The sequence below is a fragment of the Haematobia irritans genome, chromosome 2, assembly GCF_050003625.1.
Source record: "Haematobia irritans isolate KBUSLIRL chromosome 2, ASM5000362v1, whole genome shotgun sequence".
NCBI lineage: Eukaryota > Metazoa > Arthropoda > Insecta > Diptera > Muscidae > Haematobia > Haematobia irritans.
The window spans coordinates 180533367-180558908 of NC_134398.1; the positions used below are offsets into that span (position 1 = coordinate 180533367).

The 25542-nt window shown below is 36.4% G+C and overlaps 3 protein-coding genes across 7 annotated transcripts; 1 reads left to right on the top strand and 2 right to left on the bottom strand.

The window, feature by feature from the left end:
• Positions 1–2082: 2082 nt before the first annotated feature.
• LOC142226764 (uncharacterized) lies at positions 2083–7084 on the top strand. Of its 2 annotated transcripts, XM_075296957.1 has the most exons (3): positions 2083–2174; positions 2457–2624; positions 6448–7084. In XM_075296957.1, exons 2-3 carry the CDS (start codon positions 2526–2528, stop codon positions 6601–6603), a joined length of 255 nt encoding a protein of 84 aa, XP_075153072.1. In that variant the 5' UTR covers positions 2083–2174; positions 2457–2525; the 3' UTR covers positions 6604–7084. The 2 variants fall into 2 exon arrangements, with proteins under 2 accessions (XP_075153072.1, XP_075153071.1); XM_075296956.1 differs by lacking the exon at positions 2083–2174 and having other exon boundaries at positions 2202–2624.
• A 2324-nt stretch (positions 7085–9408) lies between these two features.
• Positions 9409–18418, bottom strand: LOC142226763 (uncharacterized). Of its 4 annotated transcripts, none has more exons than XM_075296953.1 (3): positions 18185–18418; positions 17893–18001; positions 9409–11103 (listed from the first exon to the last, which is right to left on the bottom strand). In XM_075296953.1, exon 3 carries the CDS (start codon positions 10452–10454, stop codon positions 9975–9977), a length of 480 nt encoding a protein of 159 aa, XP_075153068.1. In that variant the 5' UTR covers positions 10455–11103; positions 17893–18001; positions 18185–18418; the 3' UTR covers positions 9409–9974. The 4 variants fall into 2 exon arrangements, with proteins under 4 accessions (XP_075153068.1, XP_075153070.1, XP_075153067.1 ...); XM_075296952.1 differs by having other exon boundaries at positions 17893–18418.
• Positions 11147–16489, bottom strand: LOC142225177 (uncharacterized). Its single transcript, XM_075294955.1, has one exon. It carries the CDS (start codon positions 16487–16489, stop codon positions 11147–11149), a length of 5343 nt encoding a protein of 1780 aa, XP_075151070.1.
• Positions 18419–25542: the final 7124 nt, after the last annotated feature.

A 25542-nucleotide genomic window follows, 5' to 3' on the forward strand; every position in this document is an offset into this window, starting at 1 on the left:
AACTTGAATGGAAAACACCATCAGTCTAAAATCATAAAATAACTTTGAATTACTTTCTATTTACGTTTCCTTAATTATTTACCTTAAGATCTCCGAAAGTGGCACGCAAGCAAGCTCTGCAAAACTCAGTAAATATGGTTAATGTTAGTTCCCATGGCATTCTTTCTATTTGCATTAATTATATGAATATAGTATGGAAATGATCAAGTTTAATTATTCATGCAATATTAATTTGTAAACAAAGGCTTGTAACCTAGAGCAACCGTTCTCAAATATTGCCTCTTAAAAATAACGATAATAATGACTCACCCTGTTGTAACAAAACCAAAAGATAACGACTCTGTTAATTTTCATTATAACGGCAAAAACGTGTGAACACACTGATAGCGACTGTCGGTAGGCGAACTTACTTAAGGATTTAATTAATAATTATGGGAGACATTTGTAACCAAAGATTATCCGAAATAACAAGATGTCTATATGCTTCCCCTTTTTTCCAATAGACTCATGAGATTAGGTTCATACATGTATGAGAGAGTTGGAAAAAAATGGGTATGATGTTACGAATCTAAAAAAGAAAAGAAAATGAAGAATTTTCAATTTGGTTAATAGGCCTGTTTCTGTACTCTTTTTCATTCAACATTTATGCCAAAAGAAATTACATCAAGTAAATTGTGTTTATTTTTATTTTGTTGGGTCTTTATTGGTACCGTATCTTTACAAATTGCATTGCCATACAAGACATAATGACTAATATGGTTTATTTATAATTATATGACGATAAAAATGGCAATTTTAACGGCTAAACTGGAAATTAATACCCACCTTAAGTCATTAAATCATTAAGATATGTCTATTATGCTCCCTGGTGTTCTTTCTGCGTTAAGTTTTCTACAGTTTTTCAGAGAAAATAGGAATTTTTACTTTACAGTTTTAATTTTGGAAACACGCCCGTAGTAGCGGCCAATTCAAAATGTTTCCCTCACAAATTATTACACATTATTGGTCCCCCGAACACAGCTATTTAGACACATGATTGTTACGAATACAATTTTAAAGAGGTGCTGCCCCAAAGACTTTGTAATTATAACAAGATGTCCAAATTGCCTCTTGTTCTTGAATCGATAAAAGTGCACGACTTTAGGTTCACACACGTTCGTTATCTATTTTGCTTGTTGGAAGGTTTCTTTGCAACATTTTCTCCAATTCCTCTTTAAAATTGTATTCGTAACAATGACATGTGTATAAATAGCTGTGTTCGGGGGACCAATAATGTGTAATAATTTGTGACTGTTAAATTTTTCGTTTAGACAAAAACACGAACAAAAAGAGATAAAAAACAACAATTGACAAATAAAGAAGTTAAAAGAGGGAAACATTTTGAATTGGCCGCTACTACGGGCGTGTTTCCAAAATTAAAACTGTAAAGTAAAAATTCCTATTTTCTCAGAAAAACTGTAGAAAACTTAACGCAGAAAGAACACCAGGGAGCATATTAGACATATCTTAATGATTTAACGACTTAAGGTGGGTATTAAGTTCCAGTTTAGCCGTTAAAATTGCCATTTTTATCGTCATATAATTATAAATAAACCATATTTGTCATTATGTCTTGTATGGCAATGCATGTATGGACCTAAACTCATGATTCTATTGGAAAAAAAGAGGAAGCATATAGACATCTTGTTATTTCAGATAATCTTTGGCGGGTACGCACCTCTAATGAAAATAACAGGGTTGTCAAAAGCATATTTTGGCAGCAAACATTTAATTTATTACAATCATTATGCGCGTAAAAGTTTTAAAAGGTCTGTAAATAACAAACAATTTATTTGAGGAATATTTGGAACATATATTAACAATTTTTAAAAGCGATTAGCTGGTTTAAAATTTGTGTACACAGCCCTGTTTTTTTTGTTGTAGACTTAAATAAATTTTTGCTACCGAAAATTTCGCGAGAGGTGCATACCGGCCTTTAAAAGCAATCAGCCCAACTATAACGATGAATATAAGAATAATATGAAACACCCTGTTGTTACATTCTTAGTTACCATAACAACCCTGTTTATGATTGGTAATTTATTTGACGGCTCTGTATCAGCTGCTTGTGTGGGCAGCAGCTGGTAACCGATGCGCCGATGTTATTACAAATTCGGCTCTGATCCAAACAAGACGTGTGTATTTTGTTATTGTATATCACAAGTCTTTTTAATATTTTAATAGTGTTTGCATTTTGTGTTTTCGGCGAGTCGTCCATATAATTATTCCTCTGTTGTGGATTTTATTCTATACCGGAAAATAATAAATGCAAATAGACATTAAATATTGGCCACATCATACTGTGTGATAGAAGAATATTATTCGCCATAAAAAAGTGGCCAATTATTACTTTTTTAAGTTTTATTAATCTACTAGAGAAATAATAAATTACGTTTTATTATATTTTATAAACAAAGGAGCTCCTGGTCACCACCACACATTCATTCGTACATACCCATAGAATAGAATTCAGCATCTCGTGAACCATGACTGATATGAAAAATGAAATGGACAGTGACTTGGACCAAAATTATTCGCTTAATAGCAATGCCGATCCAAAGAATATGCAGGAATTAACAATTTATGTGAGTATATTATTATGTAGCCGCATATTAGTATCAAATTACCGGACGTTATCAATGTCAGTCACCCTCTGGTTTATGTTCGACAACAACAATGAGCAATGAATGTATTCGCGGAAAATGTGAAAATATTCAATATTCCTGATAGTCATATGAGAATTTAATATTTTTATTAACAAATCTATAATAATTAGTTAAAAACTGTTATAGTAACTGGAAACACAGTCCTACAAACAAAAAGGGCGGAAACTTTTCAATTAATAAACGCCTCTAGGCATCTTTGTTTATCTACATGCTAAACATTTGCTTCGCCCTTTTATCCAATTAATTATTAATGCTATTGCACTCATATTTTTATTGAGGTTTTTGAAGATAGTGTGAAATCGAATTTTGAATTGAACAGGGGAATGTGATGTAGCACCTTTTATGCTGTGAATTCAATAAAATAGTGAAAAGTAAAATCAAATGTTTAAAAATCTTTAAAGTAATTTTTGAAAATTTTAAAATGTCCGAAAATATAAAGAAAATAAAAATTTGGAAAAGTTCGAAAAGGTGACATTTACTAATTCTCAACATATAAATAATGTTAAAAGTCGAAAGTACAATTTTTCAAATTTATAAAAAGGGAAAAAATTGAATTTCAAAGTTTGCCAAAAGTCGGAAAATCGAATGTTGCGAAAGCTGAATAGTCGAAAGTCAACTTTTAAATTTTTGGCGACATGCAATGCGCCTCAACTTCACTTATATTCCAACAAAATGGTTTCCATACTTAAGCCTTAAGGAAATATCTCATTAGGATCCAGGTAATGTGCTTCCAATCATCTTTGAGGAGAAGGTGCCGCCTAATTTTGCAATACATGAAAACACGAATTGTGATTTTTCTAGGCAGAAGCCTAGGGAGCCACCGTGGTGCAATGGTCAGTATGCCCGCCTTGCATACACAAGGTCGTGGGTTCGATTCCTGCTTCGACCGAACACCAAAAAGTTTTTCAGCGGTGGATTATCCCACCTCAGTAATGCTGGTGACATTTCTGAGGGTTTCAAACTTCTCTAAATGGTTTCACTGCAATGTGGAACGCCGTTCGGACTCGGCTATAAAAAGGAGGTCCCTTGTAATTGAGCTTAATATGGAATCGGGCAGCACTCAGTGATAAGAGAGAAGTTCACCAATGTGGTATTACAATGGACTAAATAGTCTAAGTGAGCCTGATACATCGGGTTGCCACCTAAACTAACCTAGGCAGAAGCCTAATAAGCGATATTCAAACAAAACGCGCACATTTGGTCAACATTGTAAAAGACATATTTTTGTACTACCCAAATGGGTTGGTTTGGATGAATTCTGCGAGACAGAAGAGAGTATATGAGATTTCGGGATTAGAGAAATACAAGTATATACGGCTGTAAGTTCGGCCAGGCCGAATCTTATGTACCCTCCACCATGGATTGCATAGAAACTTGTACTAAAGACTGTCATCCACAATCCATTTACTTGGGTTGCGCTAACACTTGCCGATGGCAAGGTATCTTCTTAACACCGTCTTCTCAATTGTAAGTTAGTTTTTTTAATACAAGGTGTGTATTAAAAAAAACCGAATAAATACGTATATAATTCAGTTTGATAAAATTTTCTAAAGAAATAAAATGTTGACAAAATTTTCTATAGAAATAAAATTTTGGCAAAATTTTCTATAATAGTAAAGTTTTGACAAAATTTTCTTTAGCAATAAAATTTTGACAAAATTTTCTATAGAAATAAAATCTTGACAAAAATTTTCTATAGAGATAAAATTTTGACAAAATTTTCCAAAAAAATAAAATCTTGACAAAATTTTTTATAATAATACAATTTTGGGAAAATTTTCTATAGTAATAAAATTTTGACAAAATTTTCTATAGAAATAAAATGTTGGTAGATTATTTTTGGAGATCGTCTATATATAACTATAGACCGATATGGACTAATTTAGATATGGTTGTTAGCGGCCATATATTAGCGCAACGTAATAATTAAGACCGGTATGGACCAATTTTTTCATGGTTGTTAAATACCATATACTAACACCACGTACCAAATTTCAGCCAGATCGGGTGAACTTTGCTCTACCAAGCGACTCAGGAGGTCAAATCTTGGGATCGGTTTATATGGGGGCTACATATAATTATGGACCAATTCCTACATGGTTGTTAGATACCATATACTTACACCACGTACCAAATTTCAACCGAATCGGATGAATTTTGCTCATCCCTGAGGCTCCGGAGGTCAAACCTGGGGATCGGTTTATATGGGGCTATATATAATTATGGACCGATGTTTGCATGGTTGTTAGAGACCATATACTAACACCATGTACCAAATTTCAGCCGGATCGGATGAAATTTGCTTCTCTTTTAGGCTCCGCAAGCCAAATCGGGGAATCGATTTATATGGGGGCTATACGTAAAAGTGGTCCGATATGGCCCATTTGCAATACCATCTGACCTACATCAATAACAACTACTTAGGACAAGTTTCAAGTCGAAAGATTGTTTCGTTCGGAAGTTAGAGTGATTTCAACAGACGGACGGACGGACATGGTGGAGGGTATAAAAAAAAGACATAATAATCGGAAATCGCTTTATTGTGTTTCAAAATATTCTCCATTAAGATCTATACTCTTTGCATGCGTTTAAACTAATTGTCGAAGCACTTTTGCCACTCTGTTTGAGGTATCCCCAAAACATGCATTCTGAAGGCATCAACTGCATGTTCAGACGTCGACGTTCAGCTCACATTTAAAAAGAAATCATTCGGTGCCAAGTCAGGACTATACGGCGGATGACCCATCAAATCGATGCTCAAAATGTGTGTGCTCAAAATTGTGATGTTTAAGCAGAGGCGTGAGAGTTTGCATTGTCGTGATCCGTCTTCGGCGTTGGGATTTCGTGATTTCTTGGAAGGCAAAAAATGGCTGCGTACCACTCTGAATTGACTGTTCGGCGTTCTTCTAGTCGTTTGATTGCAATACGTCTAGTTTAAAAAAAAAAGAACAAACAGGCGAAGGTTTGCTTAGAACCGATTTGGTTGAATGTTAGTAAGTGATGGCAACATGTGGCTTGTAACTACCAAAGATTGTAGATTTGAGGAAGATAGGAAATTGACTTGCGTCATACCAAACGTTGCATTTACCAGATTAGTTCAATACATGTTTGTAAAATTTTAGTTGTTTTTCGTTTTTATTTTTTAAATGAAAAATTTAATTTTCTTAATGAAACAATGTTAAATTTTAGGCAACAACAAACAAATTTACCCTTTATGGAAATGTATTTCGTGCACTTAATTTCTTTTTATTTGCATTTTAATGCTATGTCAATACTTGTCGCATACGCGTTTGGTTCGAGTATTAAACTAATCTGGTAAATGGTTCGATCTCCTCAGTAGCTAATTTCCTATTTTCCTACAATTTATAATCTTTGGTAACTACCTTGCATAAATGGTCCAACCCCCCAAATTTGACTTCTAGGGCCTCATCGAGAAAAAAATTTCATCCGTTGTGGTTGGAATTTGGCTCTCTAATTGCCCTTCGAAATTTGTTCATATCGGTTCATAATTAACTGAATTGACTTATATAGTTATTTATTCTTTTTTGTCTAACATAGACTCCATACAATTTAGAAGATATTGTTAAGAAGTTTAAGATACTTTGCCATCGGAAAGTATTATCACAACCCAAGTAATGACAGTCTTTAGTAAGATTCGGCCTGGCCGAACTTACGACCTTACCCACTAGCTTCTTACTTTATCTTCATTACTAAAATCACTCTATTCTCCTTATTTTTTCAGGTTCAAAATCTTTTACAAAATGTCCAGGATAAATTTCAAACAATGTCCGATCAAATAATAACACGCATCGATGACATGGGGAATCGGATAGATGATTTAGAAAAAAGTATCGCCGACCTAATGAATCAGGCTGGTGTTGAAGGTCCAGAGAAGTAGAATTAAAATCAATCAACCAATAATTGGGATGATCTCCTAAGGTGAAAAAACAACAGAATCCGAGAAGCTCAAACAAATCAACATCAATGGAACCACAACAAAGATATATCAAATGAGACCCAACTTTTTACAATTTGCATAAGCAATTTTTTTCCAAAATCAATCGAAAAATCTATTAACATAAAATCATGTAAAACCCGTTCCTTACAACATCCTACCACCATCATATTTCATTATATTTTATTTATATACTTTTGATAAACTTCGTTCATTTTTTTCAATCCTATTTTAATCATTACGATAACAGTTTTTCCATGCCATATTTTTAAATCAATATTGTTATTTGTAATTTTCTAATTTACACCAGAATGTTTGTATATCGAAGGTTATAGTTTGAGGATTTTTGTTTTAATTGTATTTATAATTTAATTTTAATTCTAAAAGTAATCAAAAAGGAAAATAAATTATGTATTGATATAAATTTGTATTTGTTTGTAATTTGTTTTCTATCGGAAAGTTTATAGAGTGGCATGCGATTGTTATGGTCTTTCCAACAAGAGGTTTTATTTTGAATTACCCGGTATTTGTGCTTTTAAAACTTTTCAAATCACGCCGTTGATAACAATGGAATGATGAATCCTACAACAACTCATTGAAATGATTAACAATCTCTATAAAAATTGTCAAAATCTCGACAAAAATTGTCTATAAAAATAAATGTTGACAAAATTTTCTATAGAAATAAAATGTTGACAAAATTTTCTATAGAAATAAAATGCTGACAAAATTTTCTATAGAAATAAAATTTTGACAAAATTTTCTATAGAAATAAAATTTTGACAAAATTTTCTATAGAAATAAAATTTTGACAAAATTTTCAATAGAAATAAAATTTTGACAAAATTGTCTATAAACATAAAATTTTGACAAAATTTTCGATAGAAATAATATTTTGACAAAATTTTCAATAGAAATAATATTTTGACAAAATTGTCTATAAACATAAAATTTTGACAAAATTGTCTATAGAAATAAAATATTGACGGCTAAACTCTAGTTTAGCTATACCTCTCAGATTTTTTTCAAAACTTCATAGATGGTAGTACTCTATGAGTAGATTACAACGATAACTTTTTTTCCTGGCGGTCGTAACCGGATAAGCGGTTATTCGGTTCTAAAGTGTAAGTTAAAAATTATTAATAAAACCGGTTCATTCTAAAACCGACTACATTGAAATGTACATCACTAGAAAGGTTTTGAGGAGACCTTTAAAATGATGTATGAACCGTTATATCAGCTACATCCGTTCCAGCTGTACAGGAACCGTTTTTTTGCAAATAAGTTAATATCTCAAAAAATACTCTATGAAAAGGTACTAAATAACCGATTGCATTGTGTAGCTAACACTTCTACCTATCCGTCAAGGTCAAAGTCAAGCTGCTAAAAATAAAGAAAAATAAAAAATTTTTTCTAAAAAATCGCGCGATTTTTTTGAAAACGTTTTTTTCCTGCGCCACTTTCATTTTCCTACGATTAGACATATTAACCGGATCCATATCCGGTGTGAAAAAAAAGAAAAATGAACAAATTTTTCAAAAAAATCGCGCGATTTTTTGAAAAAAATTTCGCCTGCGGCGCTTTTTCACTCTTACAATTTCTATAGAAATAAAATTTTCTACACTGTCCCAGAAAATTCTAGTTGTCTTACGTAGCCTCCGGGTCCAGACCCCAATATCTTCGCTTATTAAGCCAATCCTATTCAGTCTCGTGGGCAAACTTCCATCCAGTGTTTGAATTTTTGCTCAAAAATTAGCTGAAAAAACATATTGTTTTTTTCGGTGGGAACGATTACCAGTAAAATTTTTTAACGGAGCTAATATCGTCATTCTCGAATTAAAAATCGTAAAATGTAATAAAATAAAAGAATGTAATAAAATAAAAATAACCCATCTTCGAATTTGATGTGCATTATAAAAGAGAACAGAAATCAAAAACGCGAGTGAGAAAACTAGAGCTCATCTTTATTTTCTCTTTCGATAAGAAAAGAAAACATTGAGAGAGCTTCCGTTACCATCAATCAGGGATGATAAGTGATGTTGCCGAAAAAGTTCTAAAAATGTATTAAAAATGTACTTTTCGAAATCAAAAGGTGCCAAAATTATATAATATCAAATTTAAAGACTATTATAAAACTATACAACTTTTTTTAATTTTTCTAAAAAAGAAGTATTATTTTGCAAAATTTTATTTCTATAGAAAATTTTGTAAAAATTTTATTTCTATAGAAAATTTTGTCAAAATGTTATTTTTATAGAAAATTTTGTCAAAATTTTATTTCTATAGAAAATTTTGTCAAAATTTTATTTCTATAGAAAATTTTGTCAAAATTTTATTTCTATAGAAAATTTCGTCAAAATTTTATTTCTATAGAAAATTTTGTCAAAATTGTATTTCTATAGGAAATTTTGTCAAAATTTTATATCCATAGAAAATGTTGTCAATATATTATTATATTGATGTTTGAAAATTGTATTTCTATATAAAATTTTGTCAAAATTTTATTCCCATAGAAAATGTTGTCAACAATTTATTTCTATAGGAATTTTTATCAAAATTTTATTCCCATAGAAAATTTTGTCAAAATTTTATTTCCATAGAAAATTTTTTCCAATTTTTATTTTATAGGAAATTTTGTCAACATTTTATTTCTATAGAAAAAATTTTATCTAATTATACAATTATTTTTCGAGCTTTATGGACTGAATGCGTAGCACCGAGAAATAAAATAAATAAAAACACAAGGGATTTAGTTTTTCTTTTCAATGATGTTTCAATAAAACGTAATTTTATTGAATTTTTGGGAGATTATTATTTACCTTTTACAAAACAATCGTTGGACGGACGTAATCCAGTAACGAATAATAACAAAAGCTTAGACGCCGCAAGACAGTGATGGCGCGACTCGTTAGAGAAATGTAACGAATTGTGCTGAAAGCACAGAGCTGCATCCAGAGCTTAGGGTACATTTTCTAACGAGGGGGAAATTATCATTTTACAATATTTTAAGTCCCCATCTAACGAATAAATTTTGACCATACGAATTTGAACTTAAACATTCCGCCCGCCTTGCAACATCCAGCTATGTTGTAATTGAAATTCATTAATTCATAGAATATTACATATGTACAATATATTGATATCAAAATAAATATAAAATGCGTTGTCAGTATCATTTTCAAATTGAGCAATTTTTTTTTTATTAGTTCTTTAAATTTTTTCAAACTTCATGAATTCTTAACTAAATGCTCGTAGAGCCGTTGACCCGGAGGGTCTGAAGTGTCTGGGTTATTGGCCAGGATGACCTACGACACTTATGGTTGGCATTGACCTGACACTATCCAGCCAAACATCGTTAGCTGCGCCAATGGGAATCCAGGACTCGAACATATTTGTGTCTTTAGAACCCGTGCGTAGACATCGGGCCCTAGAACCAACCCCACCCCGGAAGGACGGTAAAACCTTGGGTCGGCCAGCTGGAGACACTCGAAATGTTCCCGTATCGTATCTGGAGCCGACGACGATGGGGTGACAACACGGGTCAGGTCTGTTACCCGGGCAGAAAAAACCAATTTACTTTCTGCATTGTGTCGGGAGACAGCAACAAGCGGACAAAATGCGTCATGCGACGTCATCGCTGAGACAAGCCGTAGGCTGAGAGCTAAACTACTACAAATCATACTATACCCCGCACACGGGTCGAGGACAGCTCGGACAGGAATTCGACGATCGGACAAGACAAGCAAGAGGACTATAGTGGGACCAAGCGTGACGGTTGGTTGTAGAACCAACATCGGACCAGATATGGGAGCGGTATTCGTGATACAGTACGCGGACGAGTTAACGGACGAACTTGACTTGGACTTTCTCGTCGACAAGGTTTGAGCGGAAGGACGTTGTTGCTGGTCAAATGAATGTAGCAGCGTATGGTGGCTATCTCCACATTCGCGGCACCTCTCGCGACTATTGCAGGTCTATCGCATGTGAGACCTGCCCAGACAGTTTGAACATACCCGATGCAACACTACAGTGCGCAATCGTTGCTCCAAACGCATGTTCAAAAATTTGCGACACGACCTGAGATTGTGACTTCGCCTACACAACACACAGACATTCGAGTGCACTCTTTTATTCGCACCTGAATTCTTTTGGGCAGTCCCCGTAGGGGATGACGATGGTTTGGCTACGTTGGTTGCGGATACGTCAGCGGGAGCCGTATCAGCCCCCGACGGAGGGACAACTTTCTGCGTCGGTACTACCCCTTGTGAAGAGGCGACGACTGGGGTCATCCCGACGTCAGGGACCTGCTCGATGGCTGGTAACGGCTCGCGAAGAACCGGTGCAACATTATTTTCTAAAATCTCTTTTTCCTCATCGGACATCGGGACGTCATCCTCGTAGTCAGGGAGAGTCTTAACAATTTCCCTCATATTTTCCATTGTACTGCGAAAAGAAAGATGACGCTTACTATATGATCGATCGAAAACTATTCGGTCAGTATGACCAATTTTACCACCGGTCGTCTTACAACACCGTTTGCCGTTCTCACGTCAGCAACTCTAACGCGACCGTCAGATCCCGGGTGGACGTCATCCACACGACCTAACTTCCACGATGTAGGAGGCAATTGTTCATCACGAATTACTACCAAGTCCCCTACTTCGATATCACGCTGCGGAAATTTCCATTTATACCTTTTCTGTAAGCCTTTCAAATATTCATCTTTCCACCGTAAGCAGAACTGTTGCGACAGCGCCTTCATTTTCCTAAATCGATGCACCAAATGAAGTGGTGATTCCTCCTCTAACTGTTCAGGAGGCGCCAAGATCGGAGATCCTACCAAAAAATGGCCGGGCGTAAGTGCCACCAACTCTTGAGAACTTTCACTCATCGGGCACAACGGCCTAGAATTTAAACAAGCCTCAATTCTCGAAAGAACAGTCGAAAACTCTTCAAATGTATATTTGAATCCAGATGCATGTTTCCTAAAATGCGTCTTGAAGCTTTTGACAGCAGCTTCCCAGAGACCACCCATATGTGGCGCCCCGGCAGGGATAAACTGCCAGGAAAGCTGCTGAAACTGGTATGCGGAACACACCTTATCACGTCCCTCCTTAAGAACACTTCTCAATTCTTTTTCCATTTCGCGTGAAGCGCCTACAAAATTTGTACCATTATCCGAAAAAATGGTCTTGGGACAACCACGCCGAGATATAAATCTGTGAAAGGCAGCCAGAAATGTTGTCGTAGACAAGTCTGATGTGGCTTCCAAGTGTATGGCCTTCGTCGAAAAGCATACAAAAACGCAAACATAACCCTTTGTTATCTTACATGCGCGCCCTATAAATGACTTAATTTCGAAAGGCCCCGCAAAATCAACGCCAGTCGTAGTAAACGGTCTGGTAAGTACAGTTCTCTCCGGTGGGAGAGCCGCCATGATCTGCGTACAAGACTTCTTCCTATCCAACAGACACCGTTTACACCGGTTAATAGTCGATCTAATCAAAGATGTTAAACGAGGAATCCAATACTCAATCCGAATAAGACGTAGAACCAACTGGTTTCCTCCGTGAATAGATATGTCGTGAACATATTTCACCAGTAACCTAGCGAATCTACTATTATACGGCACTATAATTGGATGTCGCTCACTATACGAAAGGGTAGGACACCTACTCAAACGACCATTCAACCTCATAACCCCCTCCTCATCCAGGAATGGATTCAATGACAACAACGAACTCCTGGAACCTAACGGTTTCTTTTCCATCAAACAACCGTACTCATCTGGATAATGAGCCCTTTGAGAAAGAACAGCTAGACGTAATCTCACTGCCTTTAATTCGGTTGCCGTCAACGTCGTGTCGTGATACACATTTCGACTAGCATGTGAATAATGGGTCCTTTGATAAAACCTAAATATATACGCGATGACTCGTAGAGCCCTATCTAACGAAGAAAATCCCTCTAAAATGTCCTCATAGTTCGTAAAAAACGATGCGTGAGTCTTGACCGCCCGTACCTCAACGTCAGTCTCAAGAGGGGTCAAATCACTAATATCCCACTGAGAACTAGCTGAGCACAGCCACTCTGGTCCATGCCACCAAAGCGTTGAAACTGCCAACTCTGCAGGCGACACTCCGCGACTTCCCAAGTCGGCCGGATTGTCCTCAGAACGAACATGGTACCAATTCTGTCCCCCAGTATTCTCCTGAATCCTACATACGCGATTCGCAACGAAAGTAGACCACGTAGATGGCGTCTTTCGAAGCCAAGAGCGGACGATCGTAGAATCCGTCCAACAATAAACACGTCGAAATTCAATATCTAACTCCCTGGCTATAGACTTGTAAAGTTCTGAGGCCAAAACTGCCCCACAAAGCTCCAAACGTGGCAAAGATATAGATTTGATGGGGGCTACCTTAGTCTTACAAGATAGCAAATGGGTGAAGATATGTCCCTGCGGCGTAACCACACGAACATATACTACCCCCGCGTATGCTTTTTCCGAGGCGTCGGAAAAAACATGTAATTCTACCTCACAGTCTGTGGAGTAATTGACCCATCGAGGAATACGAACGTGATTCACATCCTGATAGGTCTCGACAAACTTTCGCCATTGTCGCTCAGTTTGTAACGGAAGAGACTCGTCCCATCCTATCTTATCCAACCAAACCTGTTGCATAATTATCTTCGCCACTATAATAACTGGCCCCAGCCAGCCAACAGGGTCAAATAGCCTAGCTATAGCCGATAAAACCTCTCTCTTCGTAAACCGAGATTTTTGCTCAATCGGTTTCATCTCAAAATAAAACAAGTCTAACTGCGCATTCCACCTAATGCCCAACGGTTTCGAACTACTGGCCTCAACAAATGCCAGTAATTTGGCGTCAACCAAATGGTCAGCCGGAAGCGATTCTAAAATGGCTAGCTCATTAGAAGTCCACTTCCTCAGTTCGAACTTTGCCGATGATAGTACTCTAATCAATTGGTCCCTAGATTCAACAGCAGTATCCACGTCATGGTATCCTGTCAAAACATCATCCACGTACATGCACCTTCGTAGAATATGTGCCGCGTGGGGATATTCATCTTCGGAGTCATCGGCCAATTGCAATAACGTCCGTATGGCTAAATAGGGAGCACAATTCACTCCAAATGTCACGGTCTGCAGCTCATAGTCTTGTACATCTTTTTGTGGGGAGTCCCTAAAGACAATTCGCTGCAGAGAAGTATGGGCCGAATTTACCCTAATTTGGCGGTACATCTGTGTGATGTCGCAATTAAAAACGTATTTGAAAAATCTCCACCTCAAAATCAAATGAACCAATTCCAATTGTAATGTGGGTCCCACATAAAGAATGTCGTTCAGACTTTTACCATTTGAGGTCTTATGCGAAGCATTAAAGACAACTCGAAGTTTGGACGTCAATTTGTCCGGATTGATTACCGGGTGGTGTGGCAAATAACACACAGTTTGATCTGCAGGAGAAGTCGACGACACTGGTCTCATATGTCGCAAGTCCAAATATTCTTTAATCACCCCGTCATACATTAATTTCGTTTCAGGCTTTCGTAAAAGCGAAGCCTCACCACGAATAAATTGCTTCAAACAACTTGTCCGCGAATGTCCAAGCAAGACGTGTCCCTTTAATTCGGGTTTTATCGGAAGAGTCACTACGTATCTTCCATCGGAATCCCTATATGTGGTATTCTTAAAATTTTCCTCACAAAATTTATCTGCGGGAGAACAAATTGCCCGTCTTGGTAAGTCCCCTAATTCCCAAAACCGAAGAAGAGTCTTGTCAAGACCATCTTCTTCCATAAATTCAACAGTCGTTGAAAAAACCGTCACATTAGGAGTGGGAATTGAACCAGTAATGAGCCAGCCGAAGACTGTCTGTTGAGCAATCAACGACCCTAAAATACCAGACCGAACCCCCTGTAATATAATTCTGGGATACACGTCTGCCCCCAACAATAGATCAACCGGACGACTATCGAACAGATTAGGATCAGCTAAACGCAAATTCGGCAAACGTGACATATAATTCCGACTCACTTGGAAAGACGGTAAATTCCCAGAAATCCTAGGCAGGACCAACGCAGTCGCCTCTACCAAGACCGATCCATCTATGGGTGACCCTATACTCAGAGGGCAAATACCTCGAGAAGTTATCGAAACCGATTGATTCACGCCCGATATCGAAGACGTCGCACTCGTTATCGAAATCCTAAGCAACTTTTGCATTTTTTCGGTAATAAAGGAGGCTTCCGATGCTGGGTCAATAAGAGCCCGAGCTGGGTACGTCATACCCTGATGAACGATGTTCACCATAGCCGTCCCTAATAGTACCGACCTGTTCTGGGAAACATGAAATACTTGCCTGGCCGAAGTGCCAGACACGATTCCAGACGAAGTGGAAGGCTGCGGGTCAATCAAACCGCTAGAATCCGTAGGACGAGCGGCCGAAACCGTCGAAGACGTAGTCGCCACATTCGTAGAATGGGAAGAATCGCGATGAAGCAAAGTATGATGCCTTCCTTGACACTTCTCACAACTGCGAGATGTAGCACAGTTGTTAACGTCATGTCTACGAGATAGACAATTGAAACAACAGCGGTACCGTTTCACAGCAGTCAACCGATCATTCACAGAAAGATTCCTAAATTTCGGACAAACACGAAGATGATGGCTTTGTCGTGGACAAAGAACACACATCTTATCGACGGAATCTCTAGAAGAATGAGAAGTGTATTGCGAATTACGCGACCTAGATGGCGAAGATTTCGGAGCTGCATTCGTAAAATGCGTTCGCAGTTTCCTGCCATCAGTTCTCCTCGAAGCATCGATACCCTTCAAATCGCGCAGACACGTGAGTGTCTGAATCCTTTCCGTAAGAAAACGATCCATGTCCACCCAAGACGACAACGCAGACTTATCACTTATACCCTGTTCCCACAAAGTAACACTAATCTTCGGTAGACGTTGCACACACAAATATATCAAAATCGGATCCCAATCGTTCGTAGGAACGTTATTCACAGCCATCGCCGAAATACATGCATTTATACCACGCTGCAAGTTCTTCAACCCAGAACTTGTCTCGGTGTCTAAGACCGGAAGGTCAAAAAGAAGCTTCAACTGATTGCTGACTAAAATTCTCAAGTTGTCATAAGTTTCCTTTAACGTCCTCCAAGCTAACTCGAAACTCCTATCAGTGAGAGGAAATCTTCTTACAACTTCACGGGCGTCGCCACTAGTCTTTTTGAGCAAATGACACAAGCGCTCAATATCACTCAGACGGGAATTTTTTACATAAACAGCAGTAAACAAATCCCGAAATGTTGGCCAAGACTGAAAGTCACCATCGAAAACCTCAATATCGCATGGTGGTAAAGCCAAACTATGGACCGCACCATGGTCAACACCTAACAAAAGAGAATTTCCCGATACATCCACATTACCAGAACGAGCAGAAATATCTGCCACATCGGCCTGCTGTATAGGAGTTGACGCCCTAGGAACGGCTTTTAGACCGTCTATCTTCCTTTCGATAGAGGAAACAATACGAATATAGGCATCATAAGTTGCCTCATACTTGCCGTCAGCAGATTCTACCGTTCCCTTATCCGACTCTTCCTGAAGATCGTCTAAACACTCCTCATACCTCTCTTTCACTTTCGCCCATAGTGATTTCGCCTCTTCGACCTGAGCCCTTAGAGAATAAACATCTAAATTCTCCTCCTTCAAAGAGCTAACCCGTGTCCCAAACTTCACAACCGCATCAGCGGCTCTAATGAATCGCGCGAATGTATTAACTGGCATATTGAAAATAATTTAGCGTCACAAAAATTCACAAAAACTCGTAAAGTATGTGAACACGCACTTATCGACAGCGAAAACTGGCCGAAAAATCAATAAATTTGCACAAAATGCCCAAAAATGCAAAAACAAAAATGTACAAAATTTTTCTTTCAGTGTATCTGTATAAATTCTCACACTGCACCAAAATTACCACAAAATTTCTTGAAGTGTAAACAATTGTTCGTAAAACAACCACTTCAAAACTTAAAATCAAAAATTTCAAACAATTTGTAAAATATTGGACTATTTTCCTCTCAGTGTAGAAACAATTAATTTTCGTTCAGTGTACCGAATCACAAAATATTTTCCCCTTGTACAAAAAATAGGCAAATTATTCAAGTCAAATTCTAAAAATCTCAAAATTCTACTAAAATCTTCGAACTATTTCTCTCAGTGTATGAATGAATTTACGAAAATTACGCTCAGTGTACCGAAGAATACTGACTGCCGCCAATTTGTATCAAAACTTCACACACGAAATCCAGATGATCAAAAAATTCAACAAATTATAAGAAATTATAAAAAAATGTCTGTAAGACCAAATGTAGGGTGCACGGACTGTAAAATACACCTCTACACTTCCACGCCAGATAATCTCCCCAAAAAAAATTCAAAATCACAAATAATAAAAAATATAGAAATAAAAATATATATACGTAATATATACGATAAAATAAAAATTATACGATCGTACCGGACCGCCTGTAGGGTGCACAGTGACCAAAACGATAATTTTTACTAATGCGCGTAACGCTAATGGGTCATACAACACGAAAACCCAAAAAACTCAATTTCAAAAATTTTTATAATTTTCCTCAAAATATTTACGACTCGCGGCCCCGTGAGGGTTAACAAATAAACCAAAGAAACACAGCTCAAAAAAAATATGTATGTATATACGTGTGTGTATCACTGATCATACGTAGGTATGTAATTCAAACGTTGACTGCAGTGACGATTGATGTTTGTTTACAATAGTAATACGACCAACAGAGCCTTTGGAGTCTGCGTGTATTTTGTTATTGTTTTATTTACTTCAAGATAAAGGCAACGTAATTGCAAATAATGTTTTGAAGTAAATAAGCACTGTCAACGTTTAAATTCACCACACAACACCAATATATACAATAGATTTTTCACTTTTTATTTTGATTATTCTTTCACTTGAATATCATTTAACAAAACGAAATTAAACAAACGAAAGAAATGTGCGTACGTATGTAGCAACGAATGTGTGTTTTTAGAAATGCAATTTGCCGTCGGCAAAACGAAATAATTGAATCAATGTTGTAAAACGACCGCGGTTTAAATTTAAAACACTCGCGATTTGCTCAATTATTTTAATAAAACACTGACATACGCACCTGTGTGTTGATATATAATTATTTAAATAAATTTTCAATTTAAATTCTCCACAAATATGGCTGCAAACTGGCTGCTTTTTTGTTGTTGCTTCACAATATCAGCACTTTCCTTTGGAAAAGAAAAAGAAAACCCTTTATTAATTGCTGTAAGCAAGTATCCGGCTCGATTGGACCAATGAATGCGTAGCACCGAGAAATAAAATAAATAAAAACACAAGGGATTTAGTTTTTCTTTTCAATGATGTTTCAATAAAACGTAATTTTATTGAATTTTTGGGAGATTATTATTTACCTTTTTTAACAAAACAATCGTTGGACGGACGTAATCCAGCAACCAATAATAATAAAAGTTAGACGCCGCAAGACGGTAATGGCGCGACTCGTTAGAAAAATGTAACGAATTGTGCTGAAAGCACAGAGCTGCATCCAGAGCTTAGGGTACATTTCCTAACGAGGGGGAAATTGTTATTTTACAAGATTTTAAGTCCCCATCTAACGAATAAATTTTGACCTTACGAATTTGAACTTAAACATGGACAGATATAGATTAAGGAACATTAGGTGAATTCTAACAAATTAGCTTTCTAAAAATAAATTTCGTGTTGTTGCATTACTATGTAACAAAACGAAATAAAAATAAGATTAAGGGACTTGTAAGTTATATGAAAAGATGATGTACAGTGGGAGAAAAGATGATTCAATTTGTAAGAGGAAATTTCCCAAATGTTTTCTCCATAAGGAGTTAGCATAAAGGGCCCAAAATTGAGTTATCTCTCCCAGCCAGATCTATACTAAAGGCTGTGGAAAGGTTCATTCGCCCGAACCGAAACATGTACAGTCCAGGCGTGTATAGATTGGTATCTGGCGTTTTCTTTTCAATGGCTCTATTAACCATGTTCCTTAATCTATATCTGTCCATAAAGCTCGAAAAATAATTGTATAATTAGATATAATGCATTTGGACGTCAATTGCCTGTTTCGGTATCAGGCTAACATGTAATATAAAAAATTTTATTCTTATAGAAAATTTTGTCAACAATTTATTTCTATACAAAATTTTGTCAAAATTGTATTTCTATAGAAAGTTTTGTCCATTTTTTTATTTCTATAGAAAATTTTGTCAAAATTTTATTTCTATAGAAAATTTTGTCAAAATTTTATTTCTATAGAAAATTTTGTCAAAATTTTATTTCTATAAAAAATTTCGTCAAAATTTTATTTCTATAAAAAATTTTGTCAATATATTATTAAATTGATGTTTGAAAATTGTATTTCTATATAAAATTTTGTCAACAATTTAATTCTATAGGAAATTTTGTCAAAATTTTATTCCCATAGAAAATGTTGTCAACAATTTATTTCTATAGGAATTTTTATCAAAATTTTATTCCCATAGAAAATGTTGTCAAAATTTTATTTCCATAGAAAATTTTTTCCAATTTTTATTTTATAGGAAATTTTGTCAAAATTTTATTTCTATAGAAAAAATTTTATTCTTATAGAAAATTTTGTCAACAATTTATTTCTATACAAAATTTTGTCAAAATTGTATTTCTATAGAAAATTTTATCCATTTTTTTATTTCTATAGAAAATTTTGTCGAAATTTTATTTCTATAGAAAATTTTGTCAAAAGTTTATTTCAATAGAAAATTTATGAAGAAAATCTACCAAACGAATGTGGTATAGACAATATTCTTCTCAAAAATGTTGAGATCCTGTAATAAAAACTAAAATATCCTCATTTGGGAATATGTTTAATTCTTCAATGTCTGCTATTTATAATTTGTAGAGTTCAGTTGATATCTGAGAAACGTTCTAAACGTGAACTCTATATAGAGTAATTGTGATGAAAAAGTACCAAATGGCTTGCGGTCGCGTCACGGTGCTTTTGGTAGTCGAAATGTATCAAAAAAGCACAAAAGTGTAAACTTTATCAACCCTGCCATCGCTATGAGTTGCATGCGTTTAAGATCCGCTTCCTCAACTTTTTCAACAGGTTATTTTATTATCATCTAAAAACTAAACTAACAGTTCGGTTTTTATGCTCGTACCGTATAGATCGTGTTGTGTGTTATGAAAATGTGCTTATTTTTGTTGTGTTGTATGTGTGTGTGTTCTTATCTCTTCTGTGGAGTCAATAACAGTGTTAAAAAACTATACCCATGACAAACATATTCACCAAATAATTTGAATAAATCCCATTGGTGCTTTACATGTAAGTTTGTTTACTGTTCAAAGTTTTTAAAATGCGTACATAAATTTGTTGTTAATGGATAAATTGATTTTGTCGAATACATAACTGTTACGTGCTGTACTTTATTGGAAGTAGTTTTATTGAGTACGAAATTTTGCGTTATATTCTTCACACACACAAGCTTACACACATTGCTTGTGGTCTACCGTTCAACTCGATTCACCATTGCATCACAAAACAAAACAGAACATAGTGGTGAATAAAGAAGAGGATGTACAGAGCGTCAATCTCGTTGACAACAGAAGAACGAAGAAATAAATCTACATTGGTGTGATGGTCAGGGGTGGAAAATACAATTTTTCAGAAAGTACATAAAATGTGTTTTTTGAGCGAAAAAGTACTTTTCACTAAATTTCAACAAAAATTCCATTGGAAGACTATTGTCAAGAGCTCCATTAGACTGAATTAAAAAAAGTAAAATTTTGTTTGTCAACTCCTCAATTTTAAATATTTTTTTAGTTTTATATCCGCTTGCAAAGACTACCGTAGTATTGTAATCACGGTTGCCATAGTTGTACTTCATAAATTTTCTGTAGAAAAATAAAAATCAATTTTTGGAAAAATTTTTTATAGAAATAAAATTTTAAAAAATTTTCTATAGAAATAAAATTTTGACAAAATTTGTATAGAAATAAAATTTTGAAAAATTTTCTATAGAAATAAAATTTTGACAAAATTTGTATAGAAATAAAATTTTGACAAAATTTTGTATAGGAATCCAATTTTTGACAAAATTTTGTATAGGAATCCAATTTTGACAAAATTTTGTATAGGAGTCCAATTTTAACAAAATTTTCTATAGAAATAAAATTTTGAAAATTTTTTGTATAGAAATAAAATTTTGTGTAGAAATAAAATTTTGATAAAATCTAATATATAACAAGTAAGGAAAGTCTAAAGTCGGGCGGGGCCGACTATATTATACCCTGCACCACTTTGTAGATCCAAATTTTCGATACCATATCACATCCGTCAAATGTGTTGGGGGCTATATTTAAAGGTTTTTCCCAAATACATACATTTAAATATCACTCGATCTTGACAGAATTTGATAGACTTCTACAAAATCTACAGACTCAAAATTTAAGTCGGCTAATGCACAAGGGTGGAACACAATGTTAGTAAAAAAATATGGGAAACATTTAAATATGAAGCAATTTTAAGGAAACTTCGCAAAAGTTTATTTATGATTTATCGCTCGATATACATGTATTAGAAGTTTAGGAAAATTAGAGTAATTTTTACAACTTTTCGACTAAACAGTGGCGATTTTACAAGGAAAATGTTGGTATTTTGACCATTTTTGTCGAAATCAGAAAAACATATATATGGGAGCTATATCTAAATCTGAACCGATTTCAACCAAATTTGGCACGCATAGCCACAATGCTAATTCTACTCCCTGTGCAAAATTTCAACTAAATCGGAGCAACAAAAATGGCCTCTGTGGTCATATGAGTGTAAATCGGGCGAAAGCTATATATGGGAGATATATCTAAATCTGAACCGATTTCAACCAAATTTGGCACGCATAGCTAAAATGCTAATTCTACTCCCAGTGCAAAATTTCAACTAAATCGGAGCTAAAGATTGGCCTCTGTGGTCATATGAGTGTAAATCGGGCGAACGATATATATGGGAGCTATATCTAAATCTGAACCGATTTCAATAAAATTTTGCACACTTGACTACACTGTTAATTCTACTCCCTGTGCAAAATTTCAACCTAATTGGGGTAAAACTCTGGTTTTTGGGACCGTATTAGTGCATATCGGGCGAAAGATATATACGGGAGCTATATCTAAATCTGAACCGATCTCAATGAAATTTGGCACACTTGACTATAGTACTAATTGTTCTTCTTGTGCAAAATTTTAAGCCAATTAGGATAAAACTCTGGCTTGTGGGGCCATATAAGTCCATATCGGGCGAAATATATATATGGGAGCTATATCTAAATCTGAACCGATTTCTTCCAAAATCAATAGGGATCTATTCTGAGCCAAAACACATACTTGTGCCAAATTTGAAGTCGATTGGACTAAAACTGCGACCTAGACTTTGATTACAAAATGTGTTCACGGACAGACGGACATCGCTATATCGACTTAGGAGCCCACCCTGAGCATTTTTGCCAAAGACACCATGTGTCTATCTCGTCTCCTTCTGGGTGTTGCAAACATATGCACTAACTTATAATACCCTGTTCCACAGTGTGGAACAGTGTGGAACTAAATCGGAGTTAAAAATTGGCCTCTGTGGTCATATGAGCGTAAATCGGGCGAAAACTATATAAATCTAAACCGATTTCAACCAAATTTGGCACGCATAACTACAATGCTAATTCTACTCCCTGTGCAAAATGTCAACTAAATCGGAGCAAAAAATTGGCCTCTGTGGTCATATGAGTGTAAATCGGGCGAAAGCTATATATGGGAGCTATATCTAAATCTGAACCGATTTCAATAAAATTTGGCACACTTGACTACACTACTAATTGTGCTCCCTGTGCAAAATTTCAACTAAATTGGGGTAAAACTCTGACTTCTGGGACCGTATTAGTCCATATCGGGCGAAAGATATATATGGGAGCTATATCTAAATCTGAACCGATTTCAATCAAATTTTGCACACTTGACTATACGACCATGTGTTATGTTTGTGCAAAATTTCAAGCACATCAGGCTAAAATTCTGGGTCCATATAAGTGCATATGGGGCGAAAGATATATATGGGAGTTATATCTAAATCTGGACCGATTTCTTCCAATAGGGTTCTATTCTGAGCCAAAACACGTACTTGTGCCAAGTTTGAAGTCGATTGGACTAAAACTGCGACCTAGACTTTGATTACAAAAATGTGTTCACGGACAGACGGACATGGCTCAGGAACCCACCCTGAGCATTTTTGCCAAAGACACCCTGTGCCTATCTCGCCTCCTTCTGGGTGTTGCAAACATATGCACTAACTTATAATACCCTGTTCCACAGTATGGACAGATATAGATTAAGGAACATGGTTACAAGAGCCATTGAAAAGAAAAACGCCAGATACAAATCTATACACGCCTGGACTGTACATGTTTCGGTTCGGGCGAATGAACCTTTCCACAGCCTTTAGTATAGATCTGGCTGGGAGAGATAACTCAATTTTGGGCCCTTTATGCTAACTCCTTATGGCTCTATTAACCATGTTCCTTAATCTATATCTGTCCATAAAGCTCGAAAAATAATTGTATAATTAGATATAATGCATTTGGACGTCAATTGCCTGTTTCGGTATCAGGCTAACATGAAATATTTATTTATTATTTATTTTATTTTTATACCCTCCACCATAGGATGGGGGTATATTAACTTTGTCATTCCGTTTGTAACACATCGAAATATTGCTCGAAGACCCCATAAAGTATATATATTCTGGGTCGTGGTGAAATTCTGAGTCGATGTGAGCATGTCCGTCCGTACGTCCGTCTGTTGAAATCACGCTAGCTTCCGAACGAAACAAGCTATCGACTTGAAACTTAGCACAAGTAGTTGTTATTGATGTAGGTCGGATGGTATTGCAAATGGGCTATATCGGTCCACTTTTACGTATAGCCCCATATAAACGGACCCCCAAATTTGGCTTGCCGATCCTCTAAGAGAAGCAAATTTCATCCGATCCGGCTGAAATTTGGTACATGGTGTTGGTATATGGTCTCTAACAACAGTGCAAAAAGTGGTCTACATCGGTCCATAATTATATATAGCCCCCTTATAAACCGATCCCCCGATTTGGCTTGCGAAGCCTCTAAGAGAAGCAAATTTCATCCGATCTGGCTGAAATTTGGTACATGGTGTTGGTATAAAGGGTGATACGGTCAAAATTTGGTCAATATAAACTTGACGTATTTCTTTCAATTTTGCTTTTAAAAAACCTGAACACTCCTCATTTTGAAGGTGTGTGTGTGTAGAATGTTGCTCCTATTTTGATTTTGGAATTCACTCTTCAGTTGTCAAAATGCCGTCCAAGCAAGAAGAGCAGCGTATCAAAATTTTGCTCGCGCATCGCGAAAATCCGAGCTACTCGCACGCAAAGCTGGCAAAATCGCTAAAAGTTGCCAAATCAACCGTTACAAATGTAATTAAAGTGTTTGGGGAACGTTTGTCGACAGCCAGGAAGTCTGGATCGGGGGGAAATCGAAAACCGGCAGCCGCTGAGACGACAAAGAGAGTTGCCGGTAGTTACAAGCGAAACCCTAACCTCTCTCTCCAGGATGCCGCAAATAAGCTGGGTGTATCGTCTACAACCGTGCATCGAGCCAAAAAACGAACCGGACTATCGACTTACAAGAAGGTAGTGTCTCCAAATCGCGATGATAAACCAAATACGACGGCCAAAGCGCTATGCCGGAGGCTGTACACGACGATGCTGACGAAGTTTGACTGCGTGGTAATGGACGACGAAACCTACGTCAAAGCCGACTACAAGCAGCTTCCGGGACAGGAGTTTTATACGGCAAAAGGACGGGGAAAGGTAGCAGATATTTTCAAGCACATAAAACTGTCAAAGTTCGCAAAGAAATATCTGGTTTGGCAAGCCATCTGTACCTGTGGCTTTAAAAGCAGCATTTTCATAGCTTCCGGGACTTCCAACCAAGAAATTTACGTGAAAGAGTGTTTGAATAAACGTCTGCTGCCTTTCCTGAAGAAACACGGCTGTTTTGGCCGTATTTGGCATCTTGCCATTACGGTAAAAAGGCCGTGGAGTGGTACGCCGCCAACAACGTGCAGGTGGTTCCCAAGGACAAGAACCCTCCCAACACGCCAGAGCTCCGCCCAATTGAGAAATACTGGGCTATTGTCAAGCGGAACCTAAAGAAGACCAAAAAAACTGCTAAGGACGAGCAGCAGTTCAAGGCAAACTGGCTTTCTGCGGCGAAGAAGGTGGACAAGGTGGCTGTACAAAATCTGATGGCAGGTGTCAAGCGTGAGGCCCGGCAATTCGGATTTGGAAAAGCGAAAGCCTGACTGAATATTTTTCCTGAATTTTATACTAATTGAACTTGAAAAAGAAATTTAATTTGATTTTTTAAATAAACGATTTCACCGATTTACACGCGTTTTCCCTTGACCAAATTTTGACCGTATCACCCTTTATGGTCTCTAACAACCATGCAAAAATTGGTCCACATCGGTCCAGCATTATATATAGCCCCCATATAAACCGATCCCCGATTTGGCTTGCGAGGCTTCTAAGAGAAGCAAATTTCATCCGATCCGGCTGAAATTTGGTACATGGTGTTAGTATATGTTCTCTAATGACCATGCAAAAATTGGTCCACATCGGTCCATAATTAGATATAACCCCCATATAAACCGATCCCCAGATTTGGGTTGCGGAGCCTCTAAG